Source organism: Amyelois transitella, chromosome 29 (assembly GCF_032362555.1).
Source record: "Amyelois transitella isolate CPQ chromosome 29, ilAmyTran1.1, whole genome shotgun sequence".
Lineage (NCBI taxonomy): Eukaryota > Metazoa > Arthropoda > Insecta > Lepidoptera > Pyralidae > Amyelois > Amyelois transitella.
Genome location: NC_083532.1, coordinates 3,487,058 through 3,511,729, shown reverse-complemented (window position 1 = coordinate 3,511,729; position 24,672 = coordinate 3,487,058). Strand labels below are relative to the sequence as shown.

The window sequence follows — 24,672 nt, the reverse complement described above, 5'->3', positions numbered from 1 at the left end:
GACTGCCTGCGCGCGGGGAAGCACGACGGAAAGCAGAGCTCCGTCTACGTGCGTGAGTGGGAAAGGGACAGCGCTATAACAGCAGCGACAGGATATAGTCCACTTTAACATTTGAGAGACGATAAAACTAAAGTTCTATCATTTTGAAGAAAAAAAACCACAATTATGTACTAATTGAAAACAAAAAAATAAATATTTGTTTTGATTTTGAATAATGAGATGAAAGTTAACTAAATTTAAAATGACTTCTTGGAATAGTAAATAGGTGTACTCAGACGGACGCCATTGTAAAACTTGATGGTGAACGTAGTGAGGTCTCCGGTGACAGAATGAAGATCTGCAACAAACACAGGTACATTTCACTTTATCACTATGTTTATTCTTGTAGTATATGTTATGTACTTTGTTTTGTACATATTTTTAGAACGATTCAATAACTTTTTGTTGTATTTAGCCGACTTTAAAATTACGCACCTAAAAACTCTGTGGCACCGTGCAAATGGCCGACCCACCACTGTTTACAATACACTTTCTATTTGTTTCGTTGATATTTCCTAATTCATTACTTAAATGCCTATTAACATTAAAGTAATTAGTTAATTATTTTAATGAACTATTTGTTACTATTCAAAATTACGAAATATCTCTATAAAGTTTTAAAAAAAATATAAGAAGTGAGTCTGACTACTAGCTATACAAACGTGAAAAGTTTACGCGCCTACCCTGCCTACCTGGTTTTGCGCGAAAGCGAAAAAAGAATACCTATTAGAATTTCTTAGCGTAATATAAATATTGCGTAACATTGCAAAAGTAATTTTGATCAAGTGTATTAATTACTATAACTAGCCTAAGCTGTGATTATAGCCATACATTTTTATTTATTTCCAATATGTTTCCCATTATAAGTGAAAATGGGCAATATTTAAAAGCTCATAACATTAGGATAAGTGAGCGTAAGTTTTTGTTTATAGTTATAGTTGTAGATAGATCTATCTACCTTTTTGTAAATATGAAATGCCCGTGAAGATTGCGGTTGTTAGCCCTACATTAAGATAGGCTTCGTGTCTCGCCAGTCTGTCTCAGCCAGTCAGACTTAGGTCGGACGAATTACGGCTTATGAGCGGGTTTTTAATAGCAGAAATCGTTTTCACATCTTTGCAGCCGAATGACTAAAGCATAGATTGAAAAGACATGGCCATATGTGATCACATAGGACCTACGTCCTTTTCTGTAGTCCACACTATATGTATGCAATTTTATGAGTCGGTCCACTGCTTAAACTGTGAAGAGATAATAAACAAACATATTTACTTCCGCATCTATAGCTGGGATTGCCACGGACCGCTTGTCGGTAGTCGTCGGTGGATGTCACGCTGAATTGCGCCGTCAAACGTTTAAACGCTCAATCCAGTCTGCCAGACCTAGATTGGACGAAGTCGGAGGCACGGGCCTATTATACGTATCAGACCTAATCGCATGTATTCTACTTTGTTGACATCTTCCTTTGGGAATAATTTTGTTTTGACAATAATTAGCGTCTATTAGTGGACCTCCTACGGCTGATATGATGATGTTAATGTAATTATTTTCAGTTAAACCATCAGCTGTAGCAGGCATGTCGCAGCCGCCGCGCAAGTTGGTGCACCTGCCCAAGGTCAGGATGCTGAGTCGGGGGCCCAGGGCGCCATGTGGCATCCGAATCACCCACGTCAAGTCCATCAAGCCCCCAGACCCGGAGACTGTTAAAAAGACCGAAGAGGAGAAACTGCGCGCGCAGGTATAATTTTGCACTTGGTATTTTTTTTTTTAATTTGTCTTTCTTGGGGATTACCAGGCGTCCAGCTTCAGCCAGATACAATGGGGCTTTTATTGCTGTCCGACCGGCCAAAATGATTAGTCTCCGGAATCAGGATTTTTTTTATTGCCTTCCCGTGTGATTTCCGTCACTTTCTCTTGAAATTTTGTGAGCATATTGAGTAGGTCTGAGAATCGGCCAACATCTATTTTTCATACCCCTTAGTGATAAGGGTTGTCCACCCTTAACATTTTTTTAACTAGAAATTACTTAAAAGTCATTTGTGTGGCAAAACAATGGTTGCCGGGAGAGCTAGTCTAATTATGGTGTCACAATGTTCGTTCCCGTACTCCTCCGAAATGGCTTGACCGAATTCTCATGAAATTTTGTGAGCATATTGAGTAGGTCTACGAATCGGCCAACATCTATTTTTCATACCCCTTAGTGATAAGGGTTGTTCACCCTTAACATTTTGTTAAACTAGAAATTACTTAAAAATTATTTATATGGCAAAACAACGTTTGCCGGGACAGCTAGTACAAAAAGATTACATAAGTAAGTACTAAGAATTACAAGGCAAAGAATGAGTATTAAATTTACTTACGTGTAATTCACATACACACTTCCACTGAGCTAATTTGAAGTCTATGTATAAGTAAATAGTTCACAAAACACCACGAGTACAAACAAAATTAACATATACAATTAATACACTCCTATAGTATAATTGACCGAAAAAATTGTCTTTAAAAAGTTTATAACAACACCACGCTTTTAACAACCACAAAATTAGTCTGTTATAGGTATATCGTTATAGTTAAAAATCACGGATTATTATTTTATTTAAACACCACGCGCGTCTGCCTTCGTCTTCAGTCGAAACGAGACTGCATATTTATTTTTCTCGTGGTCAAAATGTTTTTCAATTGTTTTTGTTTTTCTCGGAAGTAAAAGGGTCTAACAATTAAGATAAGACTGTGATTCGATGTTTTTACCTGAGGACAATTATTGTTTCATTCAAGTGAATTCAATACCTACGATTGTTTTTTTTGCATAATTTGGGATAATCATTATCTAGAAGTTTCGAAAAATACATTGATGAGCCTTGGGTGACGAAGGCTTGGCTTTTCGAGAGAGGAAGTTAAAAAAAAAAACATCGCGATCCATAATACCTTAGGGTGCAACCTGTAACTAGCGAAAATTAGAAAGAAACATTGAATTTTTCTGTTTTTACCTACATTTGTATAATCACGTCTAGGTCCCTAGCATGGTGGACAGAGCCGTATGACTTAGGTAATGATGGAATGAGATTCAAATAGTGAGAGGTTGCTAGTCCATCGCCTACAAGAGGAATCCCAAGTTTATTAGCCTTTCCATTAGTCGCTTGTAACGAAATCAATGGAAAATTATGGAGCGGTCCTATTCTATAGTTCCGGGAACCACACGGCACAACCAATAATTTGAAAAGAACAAGGCGAATTTTTAATAGGTGACTAATGGATACGCTTATGATGGGATCCTTCGTTTAGGCGATGGGCTGGCAACCTGGTAGTATTTGAATCTCAATTCTATCATTAAGCCAAACAACAGAACGTGGCCTATTGGTCTTTTCGAGACTGTTGGCTCCGTCTACCCCTCCAGGGATGTAGACGATTTTATGTATGTATCGCACCTTCGATGCAACGAAGTCACAGCCAAAATTGCAAAAACAAACTAAGTATGCCAAATTGTTTTTGAATCATAACTTTACTTGGGGCAACAAAAGCATCCGCGAAAGTAAACAATTAATATTGCAAAGATGTTAAACCTACTATAAATAGTAATCAAGAAATGAACAAATACAAGAGAAAAAAAAAAATTAAAAGTTTGCTCCTGTAAAATTTAAAAGAGAGTTGTGACTTTGTTGCACCGAAAGTGCGGTATGTAAAATCAAAGCTTATTTCATACACGATTACGATTGTACGAAATTCAACGCTGTTATTTCCCTTTTCAGTTGCAAAAGGAAATCGTGTCGCGTTCTCGCGCATGCGCGTACAAAGGCTACGAATGCACGCTTCCAGTCGTATCGGGCAGGCAGTACTGTTTCTCGCACATCACAAGAGATCCCACCGCGCCGTATCGACAATGCGCACACGCATACAGCGACGGGGAGAGGTGTCAGGAGCCGGCGCCGAAAGAGAGGGAGCATCGGGACCAGAGGTGAGATACAGATACATACATACACACAATCACGTCTTTATTCCTTACGGGGTAGATAGAGCCAACAGTCCCGAAAAGACTGATAGGCCACGTTCAGCTGTTTGGCTTAATGATAGAATTGAGATTCAAATAGTGACGGGTTGCTAGCACATCGCCTAAAAGAAGAATCCCAAGTTTATAAGCCAAATATTTCCCAAGCCTACCCCTTAGTCGCCTTTTACGACATCCATGGGAGAGGGATGGAGTGGTCCTATTCTTTTTTTCTATTGGTGCCGGGAGCCACACGGTAAGGAAGAAATAATGTACTATTCTTTTAAACTGTAACTCTTCCTTGTTGGATATCTGAGGTCTTTGGGTAAAGTATTCCAGATTCCTGGTATTTTTTTTGGGCAAAAGAGTTTTAATAGTGGGTGCGTCAGTGGTCTGTTAGCCACCCACGCAAGAGTTTTAATAAAGAATTAGACAATAATACATATTATATTGTAATAAATTCCAGCCTGTGTTTCGAGCATGCGCGGGCGGCGCTGCACAGCCGGCACCGCGCGTCCGCGCCGCCGCCGCCCGTGGCCACCACGGAGACCATGCTGAACCAGCTGCAGCACTATGTCAGGTGACAACTATGCTCAACGGCCCACACTTTATAACCACAGTCTGCTATCAGCCTCAAAATGAATGTAGTCTTCTTTGTTCTTAAGTTTGATTAAATTTGATCTGAAACGTTCAGAATTTGAGCTGATGGTGAATCAACTTCAGAATTATGTCTGGTGAGAACTGTGTGCTCAACGGCCCACACTTTATAACCACAGTCTGCTATCAGCCTCAAAATGAACGTAGTCTTCTTTGTTCTTAAGTTTGATTAAATTTGATCTGAAACGTTCAGAATTTGAGCTGATGGTGAATCAACTTCAGAATTATGTCTGGTGAGAACTGTGTGCTCAACGGCCCACACTTTATAACCACAGTCTGCTATCAGCCTCAAAATGAACGTAGTCTTCTTTGTTCTTAAGTTTGATTAAATTTGATCTGAAACGTTCAGAATTTGAGCTGATGGTGAATCAACTTCAGAATTATGTCTGGTGAGAACTGTGTGCTCAACGGCCCACACTTTATAACCACAGTCTGTTATCAGCCTCAAAATGAACGTAGTCTTCTTTGTTCTTAAGTTTGATTAAATTTGATCTGAAACGTTCAGAATTTGAGCTGATGGTGAATCAACTTCAGAATTATGTCTGGTGAGAACTGTGTGCTCAACGGCCCACACTTTATAACCACAGTCTGCTATCAGCCTCAAAATGAACGTAGTCTTCTTTGTTCTTAAGTTTGATTAAATTTGATCTGAAACGTTCAGAATTTGAGCTGATGGTGAATCAACTTCAGCATTATGTCTGGTGAGAACTGTGTGCTCAACGGCCCACACTTTATAACCACAGTCTGCTATCAGCCTCAAAATGAACGTAGTCTTCTTTGTTCTTAAGTTTGATTAAATTTGATCTGAAACGTTCAGAATTTGAGCTGATGGTGAATCAACTTCCAGTGATTGGCCCAGTGACAGGTTGTTAGCCCATCGAGTAAAAGAAGAATCCCAAGTTTATTAGCCTATTCCTTAGCCGCGTTTCACGTCATCCATGGGAAAAGTCCTATTCCAAAATGCCGGGAACCACACGGCAGGATGATGATCACTAAATGAATGATGATTTCAGACCAGAGCGGCCGAGGACGACGTCTTGTGCGTCATCGGTGTCAGTGGTCAGTGACCCCGCTGACCAAGATCAGACTTCGCCGACCCCCATTGATCCTTTCAGTAAGTTTATATTGTATATACTAGCGACCCGCCCCGGCTTCGCACGGGTGCAAAATTATAAATGTTATTAAACATAAAAACCTTCCTCTTGAATCACTCTACCTGTTACAAAAAATCACATCAAAATCCGTTGCGTAATTTTAAAGATTTAAGCATACAGACAAACAGACTAAAATAGCGACTTTGTTGTATAATATGTAGTGATGTATATACTAGCGGTGCCCGCGACTTCGTTCGCGTGGTATAGTTGTTTTGGGCATCAAGGATGAATAATGTTCCCCGGTTTTTTCACATATTCCATTATTTCTTTGCTCCTTATAGTTGCAGCGTGATGTTATATAGCCTAAAGCCTTTCTCGATAAAAGGTCTATTCAACACAAAAAGAATTTTTCTATTCGAACCAGTAGATCCTGAGATTAGCGCGTTCAAACAAACAAACAAAAAAACTTCAGCTTTATAATATTAGTATAGATTTGAACTACCTACCACTTAAATTAACTTGTTTTCAATATAGATACGTAATGAGTTTATTTACTCTTAAGGTTCTAATGTTTGTCTTATTTATTTATCAGTCATTTGTAAATTAACTTATTTTTTACAATTATTATGAGAAAAATGTTTACTCTTAATCTATGCTTTGAGTCATTTGTTAATAACATATTTGTTTGAAAAATATGTTTTTATTTTTAGTTTAAATATTTGATTGTTGTCAAAATTAACCAATTATAATAAAGTAGTAGGATTAGAAGCTGAGTCAATTAAAATTGGCTAAGCGTGTGTCGCGAATTCCACACACGCTTAGCGAATTGGCACGCATTGTAGCTCATTATCGATTATCCCACAAATCCACACCAATAATAAATATGAAATATTTTTCAAAAAGTGCTAAACCGTTTTTGATGAGAATTGGTCCACAGTTTTTACGGTGGTCCATGTTTTATTTATTTAAACAAACTTCCGTTTAGAGTTTCCATCTCATCGGGGACTTCCATCACGTGGGATTTGCGAAAATTCTGTATTTTTTCGTAGGCCGTACGTACCTTTGTTCAGACAAAACAGCGGTTAAAATCTAGTCTTAACAATCTAATATATTTTATTGTAAAGTTTCATCAGCTTTTAATTCCACAATAAAATAAATATATAACAACATGTTAAATTTAAAAATCTCCAAGCATCAAAATTCACACGCATCAGCTTAATGAGCTGCTAGTGTGTTTAAAGTATATAATAATAATAATAATAATGTCACCGTGTCCGCAGAGCAAATAGATGCGCCTGCGCAGAACTCTGCGCACTCGGCGGCCATACTGGAGTGCCACAGCGCCAGCGACAGCGACTGCGATGACGTCACGCTGGACGCCGGCCTCCGCGACTGCTCCGGCGACGAGGAGGCGCCCTGCGAGCTGCGGCCGCTGTGGTGAGTCGCGTCCCTTGCGGGGTAGACAGAGCCAACAGTCTCGAAAAGACTGATGGGCCACGTCCAGCTGTTTGGCTTTATGATGGAATTCTGGTTAAAGAACTTTATTTCTCAAAGAAATTTACATTTCACTTACAGAGAAAACATTTAAAGTAAATATGTACATTTGTTGGTGTGAGCATTCAAATACATATTTTCAATAAAATAAAAATAAGTCGGTAGTTGCGTATAAAGCCGCTCGCTGCTAACTTACTAAACACAATTGAGATTCAAATAGTGACAGGTTGCTAGCCCATCGCCTAAAAAAAGAATCCCAAGTTTGTAAGCCTATCCCTTAGTCGCCTTTTACGAAATCCATGGGAAAGAGATGGAGTGGTCCTATAATAGAATAGAATAGATTAATTTTCAAAATTGTGGATACAAGGTATTACTTATTGACGTCACATCACTTAAATCTAATTATAACTGCTGCCGCTTCCAAAGCGCATGTGTAGAAGAAGCGGCGGAACAAACTACACTGCAGCATTTTCATCGGACGTCAATTTACAAATGTAGATCTCTTAAATCTAAATCGTGGACGAATGCACATTGTCTTTGTCTACATTAATAAAACATGAATGAATGTAGAACTAATCTCTGACTCTAGCGGGCCGGACAGAGGCAGCTATGTGTATACGAAATTGTAACATCACCTCTATGGGTGGTGTCATGGCTAAGTCACTTGTTTAACCTCTTACGGGGTAGACAGAATCAAAAGACGCACAATCTAAAATGTTACATGGACACACATACCTATTTTACGTCTTAACCCCTTACGGGATGGACAGAGCCAAAAGTTACAAGGCACCCTATCTAGATCAAACATAAAGACACGTCTCTAGCTCTAGCGGGGTGGACAGAGGAAGCTATACCAGATCCTAAGCTGACTTTCATAAGTTCGCGGCGAACAATTTATTAATAATTAGTCCGCCAATTGTGCTGTACATTTGCATTTTGTAAAAATAAATATATATGTATGTATGTAAGTAAGGTACAACAAAGTTATTAAACTTGAAAACTTAACTTTGTATACAAAAATAAATATACATACATATGGTCACGTCTATATCCCTTGCGGGGCAGACAGAGCCAACAGTCTTGAAAAGACTGAATGTCCACGTTAAGCTATTTGGCTTAATGATAAAACTGAGAATTAAATAGTGACAGGTTGTGCTAGCCCATCGCCTAAAGAAGAATCCCAAGTTTGTAAGCCTATCCCTTAGTCGCCTTTTACGACATCCATGGGAAAGAGATTGAGTGGTCCTATTCTTTTTTTCAATGGCGCCGGGAACCACACGGCACGGTATATTTATTTAAATATCTTATTAATTTTTCCTGCTAAAAACATACATATTTTTCTATTAATTTCCAGGCGAGCAGGCGTATTCACCGCCGAGGAAGCGGTCTGCGAAGCCAGGAACACGTTGAAGAGTCTCCAATCGGCTTACATCAGGCAGATGGGGAGGCTGCGCACTCTTCTGCAGACCGCTAGGAGGCAGTATCTCTACGCGTTGAAAGTGGAGAAGGAACAATATTGTTGAGTACATACATACATACATTCGTATACATACATATGTATATATTATAATACTAGAGGCCGCCCGCGATGTGTTATTCTGGGTCTTCAGCTACCTACATACCAAATTTCATGGTAATCGATTCAGTAGTTTTTGCGTGAAAGAGTAACAAACATCCATACAAACTTTCGCCTTTATAATAGTAGTAGGATACATAACATGTATTTTATGTATGTATGTATTAGAGATGCCACGAATATTCGGCAATTATTCGGTATTCGGCCTATTCGGCCACTTTTTATGCTATTCGGTATTCGGCCGAATAATAGGTACTATTCGGCCGAATACCGAATATCAAATCATTTAAAAAATACACGTATATTACTCAAAATTATGTATCTATTTCCAAATTACAATACTTTAGTAATTAAAATTGACCAGTGGTAAGTTATCTATCTATCTTCTATATATAATAAATCAGTAGAAGGGTCAATTCTGTTCATTGAAAATATTGAAAAAATAAAAAGCAGGGAGTGCTACTGGATCGATACCAAACCCAAATAAGTGATTTAAAAAAATTTTGTCTATCTGTCTGTCTGTATTTTCAGGCATCACGTGAAAACTAACGGTTCGATTTCGATGAAACTTGGTATAATTATACCTTATTATCCTGGGCATAAAATGGGATACATTTTATCCTTGAAAAATACGTATAACCTTTCACTATACACGCTACTTCCAGGAGAAGAAAGATAAACTTTAGCTAATTTCGAAAGGTTTGGGAATTGTTTTTCGTTTGCGAACCACCACTTGTAAGGATCGGCCTTCCGATCTAAGCGAACTGTTCAAATAAAGATCCAACTGGTTTGCCACAGCACTCTTCTCCACGTCCACCTCATCATTAGAATGGAGCTTTGCATGCCTATATGAGCAGTCAGAAACTATCCAAAAAGGCTCGACTGGCTGTGCATAGGGGCGTGTTGGTTCCAAAATTAATGTATGGGAGTGAAATTTGGGTATGGCAAAAGAAGCATCAAAGCAGAATAAATGCAGTGGAAAGATTATAGGGATGTATTTCGTGCCGAATATTCGGCGGCCGAATATTCGGCGCTTCGGCCGTCCGCGTTGCCGAATATTCGGAATTCGGTATTCGGCCAATTCACTATTCGTGGCAACTCTAGTATGTATGTTTTTCCTACACTTGCGTTTCCGAAGAGTTAGCAATGCGATGGGCTAGCAACCTCTTACTATTTGAATCTCAATTAATCTTAAAGCCAAACAGCTGAGCGTGGCCTATCAGTCTTTTCAAGACTGTTGGCTCTGTCTACCCCGCTAGGGATATAGACGTGACCTTATGTATTTATGTTAAACTTATTAATTTAAAAAAGGTGTCACTTTATGAAAGTTAAAACAAAATAAAAACGTTGGTAACACTTCGAAAACGCAAATGTAGGAAAAACATACATACATACATAAAATACATGTTATGTATATTATATATATTGAGTGCCGTGTGGTTCCCAGCACCAATACAAAAAAGAATAGGACAACTTTCCCATGGATGTAGTAAAAGGCGACTAAGGGATAGGCTTACAAACTTGGTATTCGTTTTTAGGTGATGTGCTAGCAACCTATCACTATTTGAATCTCAATTGTATCATTAAGCCAAATAGCTGAACATAGCCTATCAGTCTGTTCAAGACTGTTGGCTCTGTCTACCCCGCAAGGGATATAGACGTGATTATATGTATGTATATATTTTTTTAATATAATTATATTTTATGTAGGAAAAAGGCGGTATAAAACTAAATTGTTTTTTTTTTAATATAATTTTCAGGCAGCATAAACTCTCAAGCCGGCACCGGCCCGCTGTCGGCCCGCGAGCGCCGCCAGCTGCGCCAGCTGAAGGCGTTCGCGTCGTACCGGCGGCCGCTCGGCGTCGGCGCCGTGCTCGCCAGGAAGCTGAGTCACAAGCGGGCCAAGGTGAGGTGGACGGGCCGAGTCTCTATTGGGTTTGGGTCTAGTCTGAATAAAAATAGAATTTCGCCCGTACAACATGAGTCTTAACGTCGACTCGTCTTAATCTACACTAATATTATAAAGAGGAAAACTTTGTTTGTTTGGTTGTAATGAATAGGCTCAAAAACTACTGGACCGATTTTAAAAATTCTTTCACCATTCGAAAGCTACGTTATCCACGAGTAACATAGACTATATTTTATTTTGGAAAAAAATAGGGTTCCGTGATAATATATAAAAATATTTGGCAAAACAGCGTTTGCCGGGTCAGCTAGTTTTTCATAAGTCTGTCAGTTTTGGTCGTTTAAATTGTCAAGTCAAAGAGTGTTGGAGACTGAACGGCCGCTGCAGTGAGGTTTTACTGATAACTGTAATCAACATACATGACTTACTTGCCTTAAGGTCCTATGTCCCCTAGCTGGTGCAGAGGGCATCCACAGTGCGTCGCCATCCCGCTCGGTCGTTTATCTGTATGTATGTATGTTGATTGATTTTGAATCAACATACATACATACAGATAAAAAATTTAAATTTGAAATTCAGAATTTGAATTTGTTGCTGTAGACTGACGGGAGTCGCTTCGTTTAAAAACTTGACTTACTCAGTTCAGGATCGTGCTCATAGGATCCTCTCCAGAGAAGGACTCAACTAGGATTCTCTCCAGCCCAACAAAGCTTGCCTATACCAATTATTCATTTATATTATCACGTCTACACATGCGCTTTGGAAGCGGTAGTAGTTATAATTAGATTTATGTTTATTTATTTATTTATTTATTCACAAACTTTATACTTATCCTAACAGTATTACACTAATGCGATAAGTATACTTACAATGATTGATGATGAAAAAGAAACAAAATAAAAACAATGTACCTAATTCCAAAATATAGGACCGAAATGTGATCTGATACGGAACAGCAAGCGGTAGGCAACTGGGATCATTTACCTACAGCCCACAGCACCATAACAGATCACACAGTGAGTTACTCTTGTGAATTCGCTTACAGAACACGAGAACAAATCTACCAATTCCGCCACCTCGTTTAATAACAATAACGTGCGAACAAACGGAGATTTTTGAACTAGGCTAGTACGCCCTCCCGGTACCTCAAATAAACGAGGCCTGCGTCTCCGCAGCACGTACTTATCAGGAACCGACAGGCTAATATAAGCCAGAATTTCTGAATTAACCGCCTTGCCCCTGATTAAACTAAACACAATTCGTGCTAATGCAAAATCTCTTCTTACCTCTAACTTATTGTAGCCAACCATACCAAGTACAAATAACGTGGGATACATGAGCGGGTAAAAGGGGTAAACACCATATAACTTAAAATAAAGATACCTTGTGAATTTATTTTGAATCCGTTCTTACATCGTGATGTACTTGTCTTCATGTTATGTGACGTCAATAAGTGATACCTTGTGTCCAATTTTGAAAATAAATCTATTCTATTCTATTTTATATCCCTCTGTCCCTAGACAGAGCCAACAGTCTTGAAAAGACTGAATGGCCACGTTCAGCTGTTGGGCTTAATGATAGGATTGAGATTCAAATACAGTGACAGGTTGCTAGCACATCGCCCGGAAAGGAATCTCAAGTTTGTAAGCCTATCCCTTAATCGCCTTTTACGACATCCATGGGAAAGAGATGGAGTGGTCCTATTCTTTTTTGTATTGCTGCCGGGTACCACATGGCACAATCAATGCGAAAGATTTTTGAGTATGTATGTATGAATGGATGGATGTTTGTTTGTTTGTTAAATTTTCACGCGAACACTACTGAATCCATAGCCAAAATATGAAGTGGTTCTATTCCAAAATTCCGGCAACCACACGGCATTATAAATTATAAACATACATACATACATACATATGATCACGTCTATATCCCATGCGGGGTAGACAGAGCCAACAGTCTTGAAGACTAAATGGCCACGTTCAGCTATTTGGCTTAATGATAGAATTGAGATTCAAATAGTGACAGGTTGCTAACCCATCGCCTAAAAGAAGAATTCCAAGTTTATAAATTATAAAATCGATACAAATACATATTATTTTCTCTATTTTCCAGCGCGACAATAACCCTAGAAACGCTTCAATCGGCCGCTGCATCTTCACCGACGACGTGGTGCGTTGTACACATCACGCGCTGCCGGCTGCGAAATATTGCTACAAACATATATTGCACGACTCACAACAAGTATGTATATAACGAATGGCATAAAGGGGATTGATTGTCTAATAATGACCATGACCACGTGGCCATTCAGCCTTTTCAAGACTGTTGGCTCTGTCTACCCCGCAAGGGATATAGACGTGACCATGTGTATATATGAATGTATGTATGTAATGACCATATTCTGATGAGAGAGTGTCAACTGGTATTAAAATCTGGCGAAAAGGGACCAATAGGGATAAAATTTTTGCCGTGTGGTTCCCGGCACCAATACAAAAAATAATAGGGCCACTCCATCTCTTTCCCATGGATATCGTAAAAGGCGACTAAGGGCCTATCCCTTAGTCGCCTTTTACGATATCCGTACAAATTTGGGATACTTTTCTAGGCGATGGGCTCGCAACCTGTCACTATTGAACCTCAAATCTATCATTAAGCCAAATAGCTGAACGTAGTCATTCAGTTTTTTCAAGACTGTTGGCTCTGTCTTCCTCGCAAGGTATATAGACGTGATCATAATTATGTATGTATGTAGACTAGGTAATGATGATCAGAGTTTTTGTCACAGGTACTGTTCTCGGCCTGCGGCGACTCCCGAGGCCTCTCTGTGTGCGGGGAGCCGATACCGAAGCTTCCTTTGCCTTCGTCCTCCTGCCGATATCACACCAACCCGCCCGTTTATACTGCTTTCACGCTTAAGGTGTGTATGTACGAATTATTACCGGTCTGGTCTGGTTGTGCCGTGTGGTTCCTGGTACCAATAGAAAAAAAATAGTAGGACAATTACTCCATATCTTTCCCATGGATGTCGTAAAAGGCGACTAAGGGTTGTAAACTTGGGATTCTCCTTTTAGGCGATGGGCTAGCAACGTGTCATTATTTGAATTCTATTATCACGCCAAAAAGCTGAACCTGGCCTGGAAGTTAGTGAAATTATATTACCAAAATAACAATATGAATATAGAAATAATAAGTATATTGTCTCCCGTCTACTTAACATAAAGGTTTAGAAAAACTTTATTCTAATAAGAAAAATATTAAATAATTAAAATAATATTTCGACGAGCATGCTGTAACATTATAAACAAAATATTATATAAACATAGCATCAAGCTTCAATTAAATTTCAATTGACGACCACTCAAGATTCCGATCTAGAGTTGTTGTTTAATCAAAATGCCAAAATATTCAAATTGTTAAAACGAGCAAACAAAGCTTTAAAAACCTCTTTTTACTACGCTTTTATTAGCTTGGGTTGTATGTATGTATGTATGTAACGGAATCTTTGAGCTTAATTTTCACTGATTTCTAAACGTCTGATCAACTTGGAACTTTGCACACGTATCAAGGACCGATGACAATGCAATATTTTGATAAGAGTTTCTCATTATCCTTATTAAAACTGCCAGGATTAATAAATTCATTTCTTCGTAGGAGAGTAAGAGAGACAGAGCTAGCACGCTAGCGATTTCTGGAGTTTACGACTTACTCTTTCGAACTTGCGTGAATACTAATAAACCTCATACACGTAGATTTACTCTATTTGACATTTATATAAGATGTTTGATGACAACCTCGATTTATTTTATTACAGAAAGATGAATCTGACAGCGAAACCGAGTCTCGTTCTAGTCTGGACTCGCACGACATTCGTGAAATCGAAGACAATGGATCCGCAGCGGCGTCTGAATCGTACGAATGACACGCAATATACGACATGATGTCGTACGGACTCGATTAGGGTCCTATGGGAACTTTATTGGGCCCTACGGGAACTGAAATGGGTCCTATTGAGACCCATTGGATTTGTATTGGACCTATAAAGTGAAGTGCTAAATAGTGTTAGTGATTAAGTGAATGAAATGTTACAGTGCAACTAGTCTCAGAAACTTAAGTGTTGTATGTAAATTGTGTAGCGTCAGAGTGGGACTACAAACAAAGACTAAGTAAAAGTTAAAATAATATGGATTTGGTGCATCAGGATGTGATTAATTAAGTTAGACTTGAAAAGGCTTCAAACGCTTATAATTAGGGATTTAAAGTCAGTGATTTTTTATAAAATACAGTGCTACCTAGTTATAATTGCAAGCATGTTTTAATACTGCTATTTACAGTGTTGCCAATTGTCTCTGATGGAAATGTTCTTACATGAATCTAATATTGCAACGATCTCCCAAGATTTTGATAGTAAAAACATAAATGCATTTATTTAATGATAATCCATAATTTAACAATTTGGATGCTCAATGAATGAGGACCTAAAATTGCTGAAACAAGACCAAAAATAGGACAGTAATTAAATTCAATCAAAAATGATCACTAACTAGTATTTTGCTCGTAAATCTTTATCGTAAATATGTATTTGTTTAATAATCTATGTAAATTGCAGATAATATAAAAATGTTGCCATGTTTTGAAATTGTGTTTACCACCTAATAAAGAAATTGTAAAATTAATTCATTTTTTTAAACGTGGCTTGTCATTTCAGACCATTGGCACTATCTTTCCCGTGATTGACTTGCTGAACAAAACATCAATTCAAAAGAATAGAAGAAGAATAGACACCAGTTCAAAAGGGACTTTGCATTGCATAATACATAGGATGTTAAAAATATATATGATCAATTAGAATTGATTTATTGATGTTACATACATATGTGCATGTCATATTATATCGAATGTTGTCAACCTAAATAAATAAATATAAGAGTGAATTTACCCAATTATATATGCCATCATTTGGTCTAAACATAACACGACTCAAGTCAAACTGTGCTATACAATGTATACAGTAAGTAATAAAACTTCATACCTATAGCTACATATAGTAGTGGGTATGAAAAAGGACATAGGGCTACATGTAATGCGGTCAGATCATTATTAAAAATACGTTTTCATGTAAAAATAAATTATATTTTTAAACAGAACGTTATACATGGAATGTTTTATAAAATATAACAGCATACCAGAAAATTGTGCCATAATTGTGATGTCATAGGGGTTTTAAAAGTCCTAGTTAAAATCACAACACAAACAAATCGAGTCAGTATACCTAAACTTATTAAATTTCTCAAAAATATTCTTTAATGTCTGTAAAACAAATATCAAACTATGTTCTCACTTTCAGTAAGGAGTATGTAAGCATATATTCTTTAAATAAAACCAAAGTCCAAAGTTTTGTTGGCACCTTAAAATTCATGTATGAGTATACAATTAGTTTTCAGTGATTGTAAAATGCAATGCACATTATCAACATTACCTATTTGCCCCCACTGGTGATAATAAAGCAAAATAAATAGTGTATCGATTCAATTTGACCCCAAATTAATTACTAAAAATTTCCATTTGCCTCAAATGAATTTTCGTTTGGTAGAGCAGTAATCGCGGTATAATGATAAATCTGAAGAAAAAAATTGAGGGGTAAGTCACAAATGTTGATAATGACAAGGTTTATGTCTCGATTTCCTGCACTGAGGATATCCTCTTCATCTTAGTTAACCAATAATATATCTCAAACCAATAGAATAAAATTATCACCAGTGGTAAAAAAAACCGAATTATTTGCCGCCAAATAACTAAGTTCTTGACTAACGAGTGCATCGTGGTATTTTTTTTAATTAATTTATTTGGTATTGCATTCGCCCATCACTAAGTTAAATTACCTTAATATATATTGGAATAAATACGTCAGTAAATAAACACAAATCACCATTAATAATACACTCAAAATGTCTTCACGTTACAACGAACAAAATAAAATTAATTACACTATCTAACAATTTCTTTTATATCAGTCATTTTTATTGTAATGCCTTGGAAATTGGAGATCTATTAGTTAACAAACCAAATAAATAAAATTTTCATTGAATTACATGATATAAATTTAAAGCGAATCAAATAATAAGATAAACAATAATAGTATTAACATAATATCTTTATTTACAAACTTTTCGAAAAATATGTCTTTTGGTACATTTTTAATTTTGGTAGTGTTTGGAAGTGGTTTCCAAATTAATTGTTTATATTTTTTCGCGACTATTCTCATCATATATTCCAAATAAAACACTGCGTATTCGATGCAATTAAATTTGTGCTCATTTCTAATGGCGGAAAAGGGAAATCTAATTTTAATTACAACAGCTTGCCTATGTTATCGATGTCGGTAATAAAATACGTTAGTGTACCTTATCATCTTCTGTAAGTCTGATATTATACTCGATGCTTTTAAATTACTGCTTAAAATATTATAGATCTATAGGCTTAATAAAGTTTTAAATAATAAATCCTTCAAAAAAGTGTTCCGAAATGGCGGGGTATGTTGTAGCGGTGTCGATAAAAACGGTGACGGAGTGAAAAAACGCGGTGAATGAGACATTTCTCATCGTAACAGGGACAGCAGACAAAATGTAAGAAAGCGGCAGATTATCTGGGGATCAAATGTGTATCCTAGGTAAGAAAAGGCAAGCTGAAGAAATCTTGGCTTGAAAATTCTATGATTATGAATCATAATGTGAAAAATAAATACCAACAATTCTGGCCCCGATGCAGTGTAGGGTGCAACTGGGAATACGCAAAAATGGGAGAGAGAGAGAGAGAACAAGAGACACAGATAAGAGTATCTGTGAACTTTCTTAAACAAAAACGCACCATAATAACAGAGAGAAAATTGAACTGAAAAAAACATCCAATTTCCGAGGCATTACCGCCGGTTCGTCGAGACGCCGCGTGGCCGGTTCAGTGAGCTGGTCATTTCTTCTTCTTCATCTGTTTCGCCTTCTTCTTCTCCTCTTTCTTCTTTTCTTTCTCCTTTATCGACTTGTACAGCTTGTAGCCGAAGAAAACTGGAAAGAAAGATTCGAGTTAATCTGTGTGCAAAATCTTGGTAATAGGATAGGATAGAAAATAGGACAGATAACAGACTTACAGGTTTTGTTTTAAGTCTCATTATGTTTATAGGACTTACAGAAAAACCTTATTAGTACAGGGTAGAAACTAGTATAATTATAGTATTGTACATAGTTATCTATGTAGGTTTATTTGCTTTTAAATCAAAGTTGTAATCAATTATCGAAGTTAATACCCTTAATCAGTCAATTATCTTCATTAATCATTAAAAAAACAATTTATGAACAACACACGTGGCTTACAAAATCGTCAACAGGTAGATAATACCTAATAATATCTGAAAGATAAATCTGACAGATAAATTGTAAAATGATAATTCACTTTATCGACAACTCAAGTATTTATTGGCCAACACTAGTGTTTCAATACGACCTTCTAAAGATAATCATAAAATATTTACGTAAGTTCCCGTAAGTAACTGTGTAAAAGGCGACTAAGGGAATAGGCATACACATTCATCTAAATGCAAGATTCTATGCTTGTCTAGTGGCGGAGAGAAGGCTTAAGATTCTTCTTTTAGGTGATGGGCTGGCAACCTGTTATTAACTGAATCTCAATTTCATCATACATCATACTAACAGCTGAAGATGGCCTTTCAGTCTTTTTGAGACTGTGTCTACTCCGAAACTTCTGTAACGGATGAAGACGTGATTACATGTACCTATGTAGGGTAGGATTAAGATTCAAGGTAACAGCGCACATCGAACGATTGGCCAATAGCGCGCATTCATGGCATTATAAGTTACACATTCAGGCGACCGCAACCAAGATGGTACAGTTCGTGAGTTCACAATGCCTCTGTCAATCCAAAATTTCAGTAAAAACAGAGCATTGAAAACCGGTAGTATTTTCACACCATACAGAGAATATAGTATAAGGAGTATATAAGTACCAACAAAAGTTAATTTAGTTTTGAAATAATACAACGTTGCGCTGGTAGACTGGTAGAGAATGTTCAATGGATTGTACGTTTTTTTTTGTGTAATAAAGTTTGTAAATAAATAAACGTACCAATTAGCAGGAATAGAACAAAAGCCACTACTCCAGCCATAATCAGCTTAGATATAACTGCTTCCCTTATAGCCTCTTCGATACCACCAAAATTGATTGCATTAGGATCTTGTAGCTTGGCGCTAATTTTACTGACCAACCCATCTTTTACTTGTTTCGTAAAAGCAACTTTTTCTTCGTCACTCATCGAGTTGAAACGATCTAAAACTCCTTTGAGTTTATCACGAATCTCTTCAGAGTCTTCGTCCTCAGGATTTGTGGCAACCATCTTTTTTAGAACGGTGGGTAAGTCCATGTTTTCAATGGTTTTCGCTAGAGATTGCATAACGGCCGCGCCAAAATTGATTGGCGTTTTTGGCGCTTCCTCTACCGTTTCGAAATCGTCCTCCATTTTCTATAAGAACGCGGGAAAATTTACTTTTTAATAGTGTTGTGGTCGTGTTTATGATCTGGTCTGAATACAGAGTTTTTGTACGCGGAGAAAACCATCGTGAGTGAACGAACAGTTATGCATACTAATATAAATGCATGACTTTTTGTCGGTTTTTTTTTACTTTTTGATAACTACTAGTATATTTTAATAATATAGGAATGGTTACTTAATTTGAAACCACTTAAAATTGGGAAAAGATTCCCATTTCTACTATACTCGTAATAGAGCTATTTTTACGAACCTAAAAATATTTTCTCCGCTTAAATAAAACGCTGTATTCAGACTTATTGGTACCAAATTGTGTTTTTCAAACTTCAAAACTAGTAACGTTGTTTAATGTATTTTATTTAAAACCTTTAAATAAAGTTATAACGTAAAAAATAAATAAATTGTGATAAAGTAAATATTCGACTACCTATACTTACACGAAATAAAGCATGAGCGTTTAAAAATCACAAATAAATACTAAAATAAACCTAATTATAATTAATGACCAATAACAACAAAACAAAAAACGGCGCTATCTATAATTTCACGACACAATAACCTCACCATTTTATCGATAACAGAGAAAATATAAAAAAAAAAACAAACACTGGCACAACACAAATAATATAACCTCTATGAAGTTTGAAAAACACTGCCCGATAAAAAAAAAAATTAATATGAAAAAAAAAAAAACAAAACACGACCACTCACCGACCTAAACGACTTTTGATAACTGCAACTATCGGACGCGAAACAACTGCAACATATCACTTATTACGTATTCCGGAGCTGATAGCAACTTTGTGGCTATTGGAACAAATGCTCACTAGATAATATTATTTTTATTAGATTAATTTTCGTCGCGTGGACGAGGTATGCGATGGCGCCGAGGAACGGTCCGGTTTATTTAGGTGCACTGATTTTATTTTTAGAAGTGCAGCGGTACGGCGCCTGTGGTTTTTTAATACACATACATTAAAATGAAAGTAAAACAATCATTTTTACAAGTATGAACAAAGTGGGCATTTCTTACACTACAAGACATAATTCATTTTTGGTACTGTGCGATATTTTCCAAAAGGGACCTATCATCATAATCATATCAAGGGACTATATCATCTCTTTAGATCATGAGCCTTCAATCCAGCATTTTGCGTCTCTACTTCCATCCTCCCTCCGACTGATTTCTTTTATTTCTTTTTGATATTAAAAAAAAGATTGGGTTGCCTTTTTTTATTAAGAAATTAAAGTCTAAACGATAGTCGAATATTCACACCCAAATATGAAACTCAATTTTTTTAAAAGGATTTTGTCTAAGAAGTTACACAGCGAACTGTCAATAATACAAAGGTAGGTATTTGTTCCTTTTACGTTATGACCATAATTCTAAAGTTTTTTTATTGTTTGATTTAAAAAAAGTGTTCACTTTTTTAATCTGTAACAAGCCTTTTTCCTGTAATATAAAAAAAAAATGACTTGTAGAGAATGCAGAAGTTAATTAGGCTCAATAAGTTTAAAAAATTAATATACTACATTTTAATGACTAAAGAAATTATACACTTAATAGACACGATTATTATCAGAGTTAAGAACCAATTGTTTGTAACTTCTATAATAAGTGACATATACATAGGTATTTGAGAGATAGGTCGTCTTCGCGATAACTATTGACCTAAATTATTTTCTTTATATTATCCTTGAATAGGGATGCCCTTTGTAATCTAGCGCCAACAAATAAAAAGCTGAATTGTGATTATTTGGGTGGGTCGGCCATATCATGTAAACAGAGAAAGGTCATGTTATTAAGAGGGCCTTAAATATGAAAGTGGTAGGTTTTTAAAAAAATATAGAGAGACAACAACAGCCAACAACAATAACAGTTTTGTAAAGACTGTTGTAGACTGTTAAAGACTTTTAGTCTTTACAAGACTGTTGGCTTTAAGAGGTCTATATTTGTAATAGGTTAGATTTAAGAGTCCACGATTTAGATTTATGAGATCTTTATTTGTAAATTGACGTCCGGTGAAAATGCTGCAGTGTAGTTTGTTCCGCCGCTTCTTCTACACATGCGCTTTGGAAGCGGCAGTAGTTATAATTAGATTTAAGTGATGTGACGTCAACAAGTGATACCTTGTATCCAATTTTGAAAATAAATCTATTCTATTCAACTGATAGGCCACGTTCAGCTGTATGGCTTAACGGAATTGAGATTGAAATAGTGATAGGTTGCTAACCCATCGCCTAAAAGAAGAATGGCAATTTTATTGGCTTATACATATGGTCACGTCTATATCCCTTGCGGGGTAGACAGAGCCAACAGTCTTGAAAAGACTGATTGGCCACGTTCAGCTATTTGGCTTAATGATAGAATTGAGATTCAAATAGTGACAGGTTGCTAGCCCATCGCCTAAAAGAAGAAACCCAAGTTTTTAAGCCTATCCCTTAGTCGCCTTTTACGACATCCATGGGAAAGAGATGGAGTGGTCCTATTCTTTTTTGTATTGGTGCCGGGAACCACACGGCACTGCTATTGGCTTATTCTCTAAATATTGTTAACTTCCAAAAGGTATCGAACATTGATAACCTTTGTTTTTCACCGTATCATCGCTACTTTGTTGCGAAGACTAACGGGCCAACATTCTTGGGCGGCCGGGCAAAAAATAACGTAATGAGTATCCCAACTAATAATATGAATGCGAAAGTAAGTTTGTTTGTTTGCTACCTCGACTCAGGATTATCTGCTGAATTTTCTCGAAATATCACGTATTATAATTATGAGTATGGCGCAGGACATGGGATACCTTTCATTCCCGGTAAAAACTATAGTTCTCGGGGGGGATTTACGAACACCCTGTGATCTTTTGTAGGCTAAATTGATGTCGTAAAAGGCGGCTAAGGGATAGGCTTATAATTTGGGGTTATTCTTTTAGGCGACAGGCTAGTAATCTGTCGCTATTTGAATCTCAATTCTGAAGCCAAACAGCTGAACGTGGTTTATCACCTTGTCTTGCGGGGTAGACAGAGCCAACGGTCTTAAGCCTGTTCAAGACTGTTGGCTCTGTCTACCCCGCAAGGAATATAGACGTGATTATATGTGTATATGTATGTATATTATAATATAATATACATATATCGGTAAGTTGGTAACCCATGCCAAGATTCTTGGCAAATTTATATATTTACTAGAGACCGCCCGCGACCTCGTCCGCATGGAAACTCCGGGATAAAAAGTAGCCTATATGTTATTCTGGGTCTTCAGCTACCTACATACCAAATTTCATCGTAATCGGTTCAGTAGTTTTTGCGTGTGAAAGAGTAACAAACACCCATACTCACAAACTTTCGCATTTATTATATTTATATACACATTTACGTGCCGTGTGGTTCCCGGCACCAATACAAAAAAGAATAGGACCACTCCATCTCTTTCCCATGGATGTCGTAAAAGGCGACTAAGGTATAGGCTTATAAACTTCGGATTCTTCTTTTAGGCGATGGGCTAACAACCTGTCACTATTTGAATCTCAATTCTATCATTAAGCCAAATAGCTGAACGTGGCCATTTAGTCTTCAAGACTGTTGGCTCTGTCTACACCGCATGGGATATAGACGTGACGATATGTATGTATGTATGCACACATTTACAATACGCTACTCACATATAACAAGAAATACAACTGCTGTCAATGCCAGAGCTACAAGCGTTCCCGTTGTCCTATCCGAGGATCCCAAAAAAGGTGCATTTCCGTACAACAGCGACCTCAACTGCCCCTTAACTTCTTCACTCAACTCATCCGAATCCAATATATCTATCAGCTTCTTCTTGGCTTCCAAAGGATCCTCAGAATTGATGATATCTTCCAACTTCTCCATATCCGCTTTATCCAAGCCGGCCATTTTTTATTTTTATTTTTTGTTTTATCGATACCGATTATTTCGTGAACAGTTTAATGTAAACTGAATTTATCGGTGCAGGGTAATATTGATATAGATAAATTGAATACACGTCTTATAACGTGGCGGTACACGTATGTTTATCTGTGCGTTTCGAGTCTTGAGCGGCAGAGGTAGCGATTTTGGCGTGACACGAATATGTTAGTTACACTATTCACTTAAGTTTAAATATTATCCCTCTCTTTCTGCCATTCCAAACATACATACATATACCTGTAATATTTGTTTTGTGTCTGTAGCACTGTCAAATAAACATTATCTATCATATAATGACATCTTTATCCTTTACGGGGTAGACAGAGCCAACAGTTTCGCAAAGACTGAATGGCCACATTCAGCTGTATGGCTTAATGATGGAATTGAGATTGGAATAGTGAGAAGTTGCTAGCCCATCGCCTAAAAGAAGAATTCCGAGTTTATTAACCTACCATTCCACTTAACCTCAAATCTGTGAAAAAAGATGACATATTTCCTTTCGTTGTTAGTCAAAAAGTCTTACTTCTAGAATGTTTGGTGCCCAACTCAGAATAATCTGTAGTTAGTCCCTCCTTTAAATCTTCTAATGGCACAAATCTAATAATGATTGCGAAAATTTATAGAAACATGTTATCAAATCGAAACATGTTAATCGAAGAGGAACACACATGATATTGTATCATTTGTTACTAAACAAATGATGTACTAGAGGCCGCCCGCGACTTCGTCCGCGTGGAATCAATCCCGCGGGAACTCCGGGACAAAAAGTAGCCCATATGTTATTCTGGGTCTTCAGCTACCTACATACCAAATTTCATCATAATTGGTTCAGTACTTTTTGCGTGAAAGAGTAACAAACATGCATACTGACATCCTGACATACACACAAACTTTCGCATTTATAATATTAGTAGGATGATTGATGATCACTAACCATTGATAAAAGGGCATCTTCAAAGCTAATCCTGCTTTATTTTAATGCAGCTTTATTTTAGTGTCACGAAAACATTTAATCCAACTCATTCTTTTATGTATTGTACCATACACCAAATGTAAACAATATTAGGTAATACAGCTGTTTATTATTACCAAAATTGAATAAATGATCATTATTCTACTGATGTTATTGAAGCACAAATTTCCTAAATGTGGTGTAATTTTCAGAAACTTGGAATTGAATCTTTTCACTTGCCACAATTCTAATCACAATGACGGGAAGTTCCCAAGGACCATTCCCTCACTTTCCCATGGATGTCGTAAAAGGCGACTGAGGGATATGCTAGATCATCATAAATTTAGAAACATGGATTTTTCTAGCTAGTCTAGCTATAAAAGAATGCTAAATGTGGCCTATCAATGCTTGCAAAACTGTTTACTCTGTCTACCTCATAGGGGATAAAGATGTGATTATATGTATGTATGCCACAAACCCTGTAT

The 24,672-nt window shown here is 37.0% G+C and overlaps 2 protein-coding genes across 4 annotated transcripts; one reads left to right on the top strand and one right to left on the bottom strand.

Moving 5' to 3' along the window:
- The first annotated feature begins 211 nt into the window (after nucleotides 1-211).
- LOC106129492 (KAT8 regulatory NSL complex subunit 2) lies at nucleotides 212-16,034 on the top strand. The gene is made up of 11 exons (XM_013328069.2): nucleotides 212-352; nucleotides 1,593-1,777; nucleotides 3,789-3,994; nucleotides 4,491-4,604; nucleotides 5,695-5,795; nucleotides 7,056-7,212; nucleotides 8,624-8,787; nucleotides 10,606-10,751; nucleotides 12,864-12,992; nucleotides 13,537-13,668; nucleotides 14,563-16,034. Exons 2-11 carry the CDS (start codon nucleotides 1,616-1,618, stop codon nucleotides 14,668-14,670), a joined length of 1,419 nt encoding a protein of 472 aa, XP_013183523.1. The 5' UTR covers nucleotides 212-352; nucleotides 1,593-1,615; the 3' UTR covers nucleotides 14,671-16,034.
- Nucleotides 15,860-23,285, bottom strand: LOC106129493 (uncharacterized). Of its 3 annotated transcripts, none has more exons than XM_013328070.2 (3): nucleotides 20,017-20,175; nucleotides 18,885-19,278; nucleotides 15,860-17,809 (listed from the first exon to the last, which is right to left on the bottom strand). In XM_013328070.2, exons 2-3 carry the CDS (start codon nucleotides 19,273-19,275, stop codon nucleotides 17,715-17,717), a joined length of 486 nt encoding a protein of 161 aa, XP_013183524.1. In that variant the 5' UTR covers nucleotides 19,276-19,278; nucleotides 20,017-20,175; the 3' UTR covers nucleotides 15,860-17,714. The 3 variants fall into 3 exon arrangements, with proteins under 3 accessions (XP_013183524.1, XP_060808683.1, XP_013183526.1); XM_060952700.1 differs by having other exon boundaries at nucleotides 20,021-20,175; XM_013328072.2 differs by lacking the exons at nucleotides 18,885-19,278; nucleotides 20,017-20,175 and adding an exon at nucleotides 22,965-23,285.
- Between the last annotated feature and the right edge of the window lie 1,387 nt (nucleotides 23,286-24,672).